The sequence below is a fragment of the Procambarus clarkii genome, chromosome 21 (genome assembly GCF_040958095.1).
Source record: "Procambarus clarkii isolate CNS0578487 chromosome 21, FALCON_Pclarkii_2.0, whole genome shotgun sequence".
Taxonomy (NCBI): Eukaryota; Metazoa; Arthropoda; class Malacostraca; order Decapoda; family Cambaridae; genus Procambarus; species Procambarus clarkii.
In genome coordinates, this window is record NC_091170.1 from 34,615,986 (window position 1) to 34,627,513 (window position 11,528).

At 43.5% G+C, this 11,528-nt stretch overlaps 1 protein-coding gene across 3 annotated transcripts in view; it reads left to right on the forward strand.

The window, feature by feature from the left end:
* The window catches only part of LOC123760748 (uncharacterized), a 165,566-nt gene that overhangs the window by 128,372 nt on the left and 25,666 nt on the right, over nucleotides 1-11,528 (forward strand). For 2 of the 3 annotated variants that reach the window (XM_069328299.1, XM_069328300.1), the window contains one exon: nucleotides 4,928-5,083. The exons of the other annotated variant lie outside the window; for it this stretch is intronic. In XM_069328299.1, coding sequence (XP_069184400.1) covers nucleotides 4,928-5,083 — 156 coding nt within the window. The remainder of the gene's footprint in view (nucleotides 1-4,927; nucleotides 5,084-11,528) is intronic. 3 annotated transcript variants of the gene reach the window in all.

The window sequence follows — 11,528 nt, forward strand, 5'->3', positions numbered from 1 at the left end:
TTTTCTGTATCTCACCTATAAAGATAACTTAGATAAAACAGGATCATAGTGGTACACATTCTCACAATCCTGTTATTTTTGGAGGTACCTCGTGGTATCTGCTACAGTTATTCACTAAATTTGTCGAAATAACAGCACAATAGGATTCTGGCCTCTTGCAGGGTATTTACGGTGAATATAGATGCTGAAGCGTAACTTGATGGCCTAAGAACTTTAACGGTGTTTTCTAATCAGTGGCCACTAACAGGAAGAGCTGTTCTTTCTGCTCATGGTCACTTTATCTTCTGGTTTCATTGGTATTTCCATGAAACTTTCCTGTGAAATTGTCCGTTTTGGTTTGGGTTCTAAACGCTAGTAGCAAATCAGGTTCCAGCTTAAATACTTCCTGAAAGCTTGTGTTAAGAACCTCGCATACCTCCTTGTCATTTTCCGTGTGTCCTCCTTCACTTTTGTCAAGTCCGATAACCTGATCATTAACAATCATCTTCCTTCGGATATGTCAATTGCACAGGTTTGGTTGGGTCTTAACCTTGTTTGCAATATCATTTTCTAACTGCTGCTTCTGTGCCACTCTCTTAATGTCTGTGTACTCATTTTTTTAGCCACCTTGTATGTATTATGATTTCATTCTGTTCTCTGTCCTCTCTGTTTCATCCAAGCTCATTTTGCTTCTTCATTTTCCTTTCCGACACTGGCTGTTGAACAGCCATGGTTCAACAGCCATGGCTGTTGAACCATGGCCTAAAATTCGTCTTGCTTACCCTTAACTCTTAGTGGTGGTATGAATCTTTCTGCGGCTTCTTAGAGTTTGTCCGTTACATAGTCCATCCATGTCCTGTGTGGATTTTCCTGTGTGCTCTTCCTCATTCTATCCCCCCTCCAGGAATCCTCTGACCTTCTGGTATTCCCCTCTCCTCTATGCTAGCCTTATATTCTGCCCCTTGTTACATCTGTCTTATATATGACCATTTGGTCACCATTTGGTCCGGGAGACATCTCCCGTCACGCAGGGTGCAGTTGCGCCTCCACAGATCTCCAGTATCATCTTTTGATACTGGTAATGGCTCAAAAGGGCCACCATTTACGGGCTATTCATGCCCGTGCCACCTCTTGGGTGGCTTAATCTTCATCAATCAATCAATCAATCTTTCTTATGGTGTCCCTTGTCACCGTGTATTCAGAGGCTAAGACACAGTCAGTGGCTCCTATTTTCGGCGTTAAAGGCTGAAATGCTGGCTCTTGATGCAACAAGTGAGTTCTATAGTCAGCATTCAGTTTTTAGTTACTAAGAAGGGCCAATCAGTGATTAGCTACCCTGGTGGGGGTAGCTAATCTAGACCAATCAGTTCTAGACCAATCCTAGGTGACGTGGGCCGTGACGATATGGCTACGTCACTAATCTTGTGTTGACCGATGGATATAACCTGAGCTGACATGGGGGGTCTCTTATCCTATATCCCTTTATATATGGTTGTAATGCTATATGACTGTAATGGCTCAGAGCTTTCTCCTGATAATTACCTTACCTTTATATATTTGCACTGTACATCGTGTACTGGCACTGTGCACCAATAACTATCACGAAACATCAGGTCAGGTCAGGTCAGGTCAGGTCAGGTCAGGTCAGGTCAGGTCAGGTCAGGTCAGGTTAGGTTAGGTTAGGTTAGGTTAGGTTAGGTTAGGGGGTGAGTAACCCAAAATCGCCAAATCTTTGACGCAAAATTATGTTGCTTCTTTCTTTGGTAAAACCTAAGAATATTCCAGGAGTGAGTATTGAAAGTCACGTAAGACTGCATGGATGTAAGATTTAGTGACGGAATCTTTACTTAAAGGTCGCGCTACACTGTTGATAGTGTGGATATTTTTTGATTAGCTTTAAAGTGCAATTCTCGTTGCAATATACAGCCACGCAATTTTAATGTCGAATGATGCAACAACTCACAACTTGTATAAAACTTGTATATCAGTATATATTGCCGACATACTGACGATATAATGTTAATATATGGTTTGAAAATAGGTTATCTCTTTCTTTTTCTTATTACTTACTATTACTATAATAGTGGTTTTTGTTTGTTTTATTTTGTTGTATTTTTATTTGTTGTTTCGCTTCTTAATAAAATAGTATTTTATTAAGAAGCGTAATGGTATACTAATAAAATACTAATAAAATAGAATACTAATAAAATAGTATTTTATTATGTTAAAATATACAGCTCGCTGGGCGAAGCAGCTGGATATTGAATTCTTTTTGCAGGGTTGAGCCTTATGACTTTTTCCAGCACATTTTTCTGGTGGCGGAAAAAGTAATTGGCGTGCCATTTTGGCACGTGTGTCAAGGGTTGCTCACCCCCGGGGGTAGGTTAGGTTAGGTTAGATCAGGATTAGTAATAGTGTTAGACTGGGTTAGGCTTTACGGGCTATTCATGCCCGTGCCACCTCTTGTGTGGCTTAATCTTTATCAATCGGGTTAGGCTCTTGATTTGCCACTCTGTAAACAAACAAAATCAACCTCCTTAACCAGAAACATCGGAACCCAAACATCCCCCTTAACCTATCACTCCGATACATCTAAAGCGTACATGTTTGGGAGTCCTTACTTTTTATAGCAAGTTGGATTGATAGCGTTGGTTATCATAGCGTACAAACGCGACGTACTAGTAGAGAGGGACAGACAGACTACCCCCCTCCAGGCTGGTCAATGGTAAACACACACACACACACACACAGACAGACAGGCTACCCCCCTCCAGGCTGGTCAATGGTAAACACACACACACACACAGCCCACAACTGGCTAGTCCGTCACATCACTGCGTGACCGCGTGGAACCGTGGATGTCCCCGATTGATTGATCGATGAAGATTAAGCCACGCAAGAGGTGGCATGGGCATGAATAGCCCGTAAGATGTCCCTGCAGGTGGAATGGGGGGAGAGCTTACTGTGTAGTACTCAAATACTCAGGAAGATTATCACTTGTAATCCTGGAGAATCCTGGTCCGTCCTGGAGAATGGTCCAGGACGGACCGAAACGTCGTCGTCCCTTCAATTTCTAGTGTGTGGTCTGGTCAACACTTGTAATCCTACTTGTTCAGGAATATTATCACTGATAATCCTACTTGTCTAGCAAGTTTATCCATCACAACATCCCATCTTGTATAAATAGTACCAATCGTCAATAGTCACGAATTCGTACGTACATAGTTTTTAGATAGTAGTATACTGACTAGTAAGGAATTCTTAAAAACAAAATTTAAGCTAAAAAACTAACTTAAATATTCCTACGCCTAGTATAGCTCACATATGTACTATACTAGGCCTCAAATTTCGTGTATTAGGCCTAGGAAGGTTATGTTAGGTTAGTTTAACTTGTCAATGCAACACAAATATAAAATAGTTTTCCGGTTTGTCCAACTCAATAGTTCAAATTTCTATTTTCTAATTTCGTTGTACGTCGGTATATATATACATATTGATGACCAGACCACACACTAGAAATTGAAGGGACGACGACGTTTCGGTCCGTCCTGGACCATTCTCAAAAAGGAATGGTCGTCCCTTCAATTTCTAGTGTGTGGTCTGGTCAACATACTTCAGCCACGTTATTGTGACTCATCGCCTGCATATATATACATACTATGGTCCTTATCGTTACTATAAGTACTACCAAAAAAAAGGAGGATGGGCTGTAACACACTTAGAAGAAACTATTTCTAATCCTTCTTGTTTAACAAGATTAAAGATCAAACTTACAATAAATCATTTTAACCCCAATTTAAATTGGACCTAATCTTACTTGTGTTAACCAGTGTCTTTATAAATTAGCTCCAGCTACCTGTAAGTAGCTTTCTCAAGTAGCTACTTGCATGTGACTACTTATAAGCACGTTGTTGGCTGTGGGTATCTACATATAAGTAGCTAACTGTAAATAGTTACTTGCCAGTAAGTAGTTGGTAGCTACCTAGCTATCTGAAAATAAATAGTTACCTGTAAGTAACTACTTGAAAGTACCTAACAGTAAGTAGCTACCTATCAACATCTACCTGCAAGGAGCTACCTAAAAGTCACTGCCTGGTTGCATTTCTCTGCAGTTTGCTACTTGTTAGAAGCTATCTTTAAGTAACATTAGTACTTACGTACCTATACATTTAAGTAGCAACATATAGGTAGTTTTTTTGTAAGGACCTATTTTTTAAGAAGTTCTATATTAATAGATAACTGTAAGTACTTATAAAAAGTTGCTTGAAAGTACTAACTTCTTTAAAGTAATATCGATAAATAGCCATTTGCATGAGGTTGTATCTACAAGTAGCTACTTGTACGGAGCTGTATCTATAAGTAACTACTTGTATGAGGCTTTATCTATAAGTAGCTACCTGCAAATAGCTAGCAGTCAATGAATAACTACCGGCCCCTTAGTGGTGTGTTGTTCAAACACCTGAGATAACATCCTTGTGTTCAACACCTGAGATAACCTCCTTGTGTTCAAACACCCGAGATAACCTCCTTGTGTTCACACACCTGAGGTAACCTCCTTGTGTTCAACACCTGAGATAACCTCCTTGTGTTCAAACACCCGAGATAACCTCCTTGTGTTCAACACCTGAGATAACCTCCTTGTATTCAACACCTGAGATAACCTCCTTGTGTTCAAACACCTGAGATAACCTCCTTGTGTTCAACACCTGAGATAACCTCCTTGTGTTCAAACACCTGAGGTAACCTCCTTGTGTTCAAACACCTGAGGTAACCTCCTTGTGTTTAAACACCTGAGATAACCTCCTTGTGTTCAAACACCTGAGATAACCTCCTTGTGTTCAAACACCAGAGTTTGGCCTTGCGGTCTAAACACCTGAGATGATCCGGCCTTCAACACCTGAGATGACCCCATGTGTTTTAACACCTCAGAGGCACCTTAACCCCGCAGGTGACGCTGGTGGAGACGGAGAAGCTCCGGCCTGACGAGCGGCTGATGGAGGTCGTCCGTCGTTTCGTCTCGGATATAATGACTCAAGCCAAGGCCGAGGCTTGGGACAGTATGCGGCAGATTCAGACCAATAACAATAACGTATTGTCCGCTAAGGTAGGCCTATCTCTCTCTCTCTTTCTCTTTCTCTCAACCCCAAACCTCTCTGCACGCAATCGGTTCCTACGAGGATTGGTCCAATCCTCTTTTTTTTGCTTTTGATTCTTTTTGGATAATTTTTATCTGCATCTTGGCATTCTTCGAGATTGTGTTTGTTAGTGTTTTTTTATACAATCATTGCGCGTGTTTATGCTTTTTTTATTATAATATATTTGTGGTTCTTGGCATTGTAGGTTTTAGTGTTTATTATTTTTTTGGCTAATCCTTTTTTTCTGCCTGTTGATCTGTGGCTTCTGGAGGAGGTGTGACGGGCCTCGTGCATCTTGACAGCGCACGGAGGACCGTCTTGATCCCTTCTTTGTGGGGCTGGTGAGGCTCACCTCAGGTCCAGTTGACTCAACCTGGTAATGCTGACGGTCCTTTTTAATGGAGGGTGTAATGACCTTCTTGACCAGAATGATACTATACTGGGCATTCCCATGCACTACTACCCTAGGGTATCCGGGTAGCGTCCCTCATGCACCACTACCCTAGGGTATCCGGGTAGCGTCCCTCATGCACCACTACCCTAGGGTATCCGGGTAGCGTCCCTCATGCACCACTACCCTAGGGTATCCGGGTAGCGTCCCTCATGCACCACTACCCTTGGGCATCTGGGTAGCGTCCCCATGCACTACTACCCTAGGGTATCCGGGTAGCGCCCCCATGCACCACTACCCTAGGGCATCTGGGTAGCGCCCTCATGCACCACTACCCTAGGGCATCTGGGTAGCGCCCTCATGCACCACTACCCTAGGGCATCTGGGTAGCGCCCCCATGCACCACTACCCTAGGGTATCCGGGTAGCGCCCCCATGCACCACTACCCTAGGGCCTCTGGGTAGCGCCCTCATGCACCACTACCCTAGGGCATCTGGGTAGCGCCCCCATGCACCACTACCCTAGGGCATCTGGGTAGCGCCCCCATGCACCACTACCCTAGGGCATCTGGGTAGCGCCCCCATGCACCACTACCCTAGGGCATCTGGGTAGCGCCCCCATGCACCACTACCCTAGGGCATCTGGGTAGCGCCCCCATGCACCACTACCCTAGGGCCTCTGGGTAGCGCCCTCATGCACCACTACCCTAGGGCATCTGGGTAGCGTCCCCATGCACCACTACACAGGGCATCCGTTCCATATGGGACTTGATTGATTTTACCTTAAGAACCAACGGGACTAACCAATCAACAGTCAGATATACAGTAAGCTTCATGTATTTCCACATTTACTCGTATTAACATTGCAGACGTTAAGGTTAACCCGAAGTATTAACTTAGCAGGTGAAATAGCTTATGTTAAAATTTCTTGAGTGGGGTGGAGAGTTCGAGAGAGCTCCTATAGGCCTGAACAGGCTCCTATAGGCCTGAGCAGGCTCCTATAGACCTGAGCAGGCTCCTATAGAGCTGAGCAGGCTCCTATAGGCCTGAGCAGGCTCCTATAGGCCTGAGCAGGCTCCTATAGGCCTGAGCAGGCTCCTATAGACCTGAGCAGGCTCCTATAGACCTGAGCAGGCTCCTATAGGCCTGAGCAGGCTCCTATAGGCCTGAGCAGGCTCCTATAGACCTGAGCAGGCTCCTATAGAGCTGAGCAGGCTCCTATAGGCCTGAGCAGGCTCCTATAGGACTGAGCAGGCTCCTATAGGCCTGAGCAGGCTTCTATAGGCCTGAGCAGACTCGTATAGTATAATTATTAGAGGAGTATACGTAGCACAAGTCTAGCTGTGTTAAAGTGGCTAACAATGAGGTACAAGTGTTGTGTCGTCTGGTGCTCTATGAAATAGAGAAGTACGTCATATATGTGTCTTCAGGTCGTGAGGCGCCGACCAACTCACTTGCCTTAATGATTGACAAGTGGCAAGTTGTCAGTAGACGTCAACAAGTTTCGCGTTTTGAACTTTTGTAAAACGCACGAAAGATAAAAACGAAAATCCAACTTGAACATTTCTTCTCCTAGGATAGAACACAGACACACACACACACACACACACACACACACACACACACACACACACACACACACACACACACACACACACACACACACACACACAAATATATATATATTAGGCCTAAGATAGCGTATATCAGGCCTAGGATTGCCTAGACAGATTAATTAAGTTTCCCTGTTTTGTTATATTTCATTTTTTTAGAGTGCTATTTGGGCTAATTCAGTAACTCCAAACGTGAACCTTTTTGTTTTGGGGGTTTGGGGGGAGGGATGTCCAATAGTACATGTTTGTACAGTTGAGAAAATTGCTACTTTAAGTAATATCATTTTTAGGAGGATTGGCTGGAATGATGAATAGAGATATGACATCATCACTTTGACAACCATTCTCCCATTCTATTCTCCCCTCTCTCTCTCTCTCCCAATCTTACCTTTACCTCTCCCATACCTCTTCACCTTTCCAACTTTCTCCTCTTCTTCCCTCTCTCGACTGAAAAAAAAAAAACATGCTCAAAACTCTATGGAAAACACATCCCAGATTTCATATCAGGAAAATCTGAGATGTCACTATTAATGTTGATATTTCTTAAAATGTTGTATAGAAGAGAATCTCGACTGGCCTATGACACTCCCATGCCCCTCATGTGTCAGTCTGGAAAGCTGAATTAGGCAGACAGATACAGACAGACATTTTGTTTTATAGAGATAAATATCTCCCTATCACTATATGCATTAGATATTTTTGAAATCTTAGATTTGTGACGTAGATTTTGAAATCTACGTAGCTTTTTTTTTTTGTTTACAGAAGGTAGGTACAGGAACAGGCGACTGCTGCCTTCTGTTAACAGGCTGAAATCTCTCTCTCTCTCTCTCTTTCTCTCTCTCTTTCTCTCTCTCTCTCTCTCTCTCTCTCTCTCTCTCTCTCTCTCTCTCTCTCTCTCTCTCTCTCTCTCTCTCTCTCTCTTCCAAAGCAGGCGCAACAGGAAAAACATTGCTACATCCGCAGTTATAATCTGTTGCAGTAACTTGGATAACTTCACTACCAGCCAGGTCCCCGGAGAGGTTAGGGGTGGAGGGCGGAAGTGATTCCGTGGAGAGAAATCCTGTTGTGGAAACCTCTGTGCACGATTATACTTTCCATGTTATATACAACTAAAAACTCCACACCCCAGAAATGCCTCGAACCCATACTGCCAGGAGCACTATGCAACTGGTGTACAGGAGACCTTAATAACCACTCGACCACCAGTGACCGTACAAAAGTACGGTCAATACACACCGTAGCGACCTCGAACATGAGAGAGGAAGGCTCTATCGACTGAGTCACGAACTAGCCACCATAGGGAAGGATTTCAGAGCCACTAAACCGCTGTCCAAAACTTAAAATTTCAGCCTTTCCTGAGCGGCCGCTTGAGCACACAAGCAGTAGATGATCCACACACCCCGAGTCATTTACACGGCCAATGCCAGTAACACTTCATTCATCAGGAGAGTAACACTTCATTCACCACGAGAGTAACACTTCATTCACCAGGGCAACACACAGGAACCTTAGACAATATACAGTGCACAACCGCTCACTAATTATAAACACAGGCGAAAATATAACCAGAATATAATCACATGAAGAACTTAATCAAGCCCATAATTGTAATTAGAGGATAATTTTCCCATCGCAGCTGCTCATTGGTGGAAGGTGGTCACGTGACGCGTTGCCAAGGCGACAGGAGCGAGGGGGAAGTGTTTGTTGACGTCACTTTAGGGTAGATGGTTCACACCTGGCAGGAAGCGACGCTCTCTGGATCTGAAGGAAAGTTATTAATACTTTCTTAAAGATTAGATCTCGTTAAAGATGGTTTTTTCTCTGGGATACAATAATGTTAAGACGTGTAGAGCGGGTTTGTATTAACGTAAATAGATGAAGTGATGAAGAATACATAAAATAATTTTGAAAAAAAAAATCAGCAAAGAATAACGGAGAAAACGAGAATACAAAATAATGTGAGGATCATAAGAAGAAGGGGGAAGAATTAATAGAAGAGGAAGAAGAAGAAAAGAATTTACGAAGTAGATGAAAAAAGATGATACTAGGAAAAGAGGAATAAGAACTCGAAGAACATGATAACTACAGAATGACAAGAACAGGAACAAGAACAGGAACAAAGGATCCATACGAAGAGTCTCCCGTATTTCCCGTATAATGTATGTTATCCTGTATAATAATAAATCCCGTATAATAATAAATTCCCGTATAATTTCCCGTATAATGGTCCCGGGAAGACCCGGGACCATTCAGGCGCTCAGATAATGATATCATCAGGGGTGATTTAGCGAGGGGGTATACCCATCCCTTCACCACCCTATTAACCCCCCTTCACCACCCCTTCACGACCCCTTCACGAATGTCGAACAGGGGGCTGCCCCCCACGGTTCACCTACTAGGTGAACAGACGCATCAAGGTGATAGAAACTCTATCCATTTGTTTCCGCCTCCACCGGGGATCGAACCCGGAACCTCAGGACTACGAATCCGAAGCGTTGTCTACTCAGCTGTCAGGCCCCTGCATACGAGATCCCCTCTACCCCATTATCAACAAATAAGAGTAATTAACACTACCACTTCTCCCCGCTGCTCGGAGATAAGAGTCATCACAACGGGGCTGAAGATATGATGACCGAACCACACATGATGAAAATGATGAAACGACAACTTGTCGGTTCCTCGTGGACCATCACACGACTTGATAATGGTCTCCAGGGAGGGACCGAAACGTCGTTTCTTAATTTTCTGATGTGTGGTTTTGGCCATCAGATAAGAGCAGTTGGGGGCTGCTGTTTCACCCACACCATTCAGAGATAAGAGCAGATGTGACCTGGTGATGTCCTGGTGTTTCTGTTACGACTATAGCAGTCTCCATTTGTATTACATCCTTTCTAATAATAGTTTTCCATCGCCTCATGCAATGGTTGGCAACACAAATAGTGCTGTGAAACTAATTTCTATTAATTTTGTTGTTCCTGGAAAGTGTTATTTTTGGATTGCTTATGCCTTTCAGAGTAGAGAAAATGGCTATTCTTCCCTCTAAGACTTTGTTTTGACCTTTGTCTGAGATTAAGGAGGACGTCTTGAAGGTTCCTGAAAGCTGCTGACTTATGAAACAATGTGTCAACGCTGTAGATGAGGAGTCGGGAGCCTTCAGGTTTATCTTAGAAATAAATTAAAACAAAGTTTGAAGGGGGGTGGGGTTAAACAAAAAGTCATTTTTCGATACTTTGGATACACAAGCATCAGAAAATAACACAGACTACATAGGGACAAACATTATGTTACACTCTGTAATCTGGAAGGGCAAATTTTGGCCACTCAGGCAAGTATCTTGCCCACCTCTGGCCTGGGGCGGTGAAGACCAACTTTATGGCTAATTATAACACGTCCCTCACACTAATGAGTTAGGACCTCATAGGGTAAATGAGTTACTTAGGTTCGAACGTGAGAAGGAATATTTCAGCATGACCTTGTTAGCTCTTGACACACACACACACTATGTAACCCTCCTACAGCATAGGTGACTGTATGTTGACCAGACATACATAGGTGACTGTATGAATAGGTGACTATGAATAGGTGACTGTATGAATAGGTGACTGTATGAATAGGTGACTGTATGAATAGGTGACTGTATGAATAGGTGACTGTATGAATAGGTGACTGTATGAATGCGGTTGTAGCTATGTTGGGGGTAGCTAACCTGTTGCCAGAATGATTTTCTTTATTTTGCGTATTTCGGGTGATATCCAGGCGGTTTTTTTTTCATCTTGGCTTCTTGCCTAGACATTTTTCTGATAGATTGATGAAGATTAAGTCTCCCAAAAGGTGACACGGGTATGACTAGCCCGTAAGACTGAATATAGACTTGGGGTCATTTAGAAACGAGACTTCTACGACTTAGCACCAGACCGCATGGGCTAAGATCCTGTCGAATTACATTGGCATCTCACCTTTGTACCGTCACTGAGGCACTCGTGTCACACCAGGTTAGCCAAGCAATCGTATTGACCAAACCACACATCAGAAGATGGAGAAGCGACGACGACGTTTCGGTCCATCATGGACCATTATCAAGTCGTATATCCAGGACGGACCGAAACATCGTCGTTTCTCCATCTCCTGATGTGTGGTTTGACTCACCTTTCACTTACGCTGACCAACCCTCGTGGATTGAACAGAAGTGTGACGGATTCGCTTCTTGCAGGTCGAAGTTCAATCCCCGACCATCCAAGTGGTTGGGCACTGTTCCTTTCCTCCTAGCTCCAGGGGGAGACTAGTGGGTAAGGCTTGAAAGGCACAACGAATTGAAAGCACGTAGAGAAGGACTACAATGTTTATGCAGGGCAATAGAGACCTTCCTTACGAAGAGAGACTGAAAAATCTTTATTTATTGAACATTTATTTG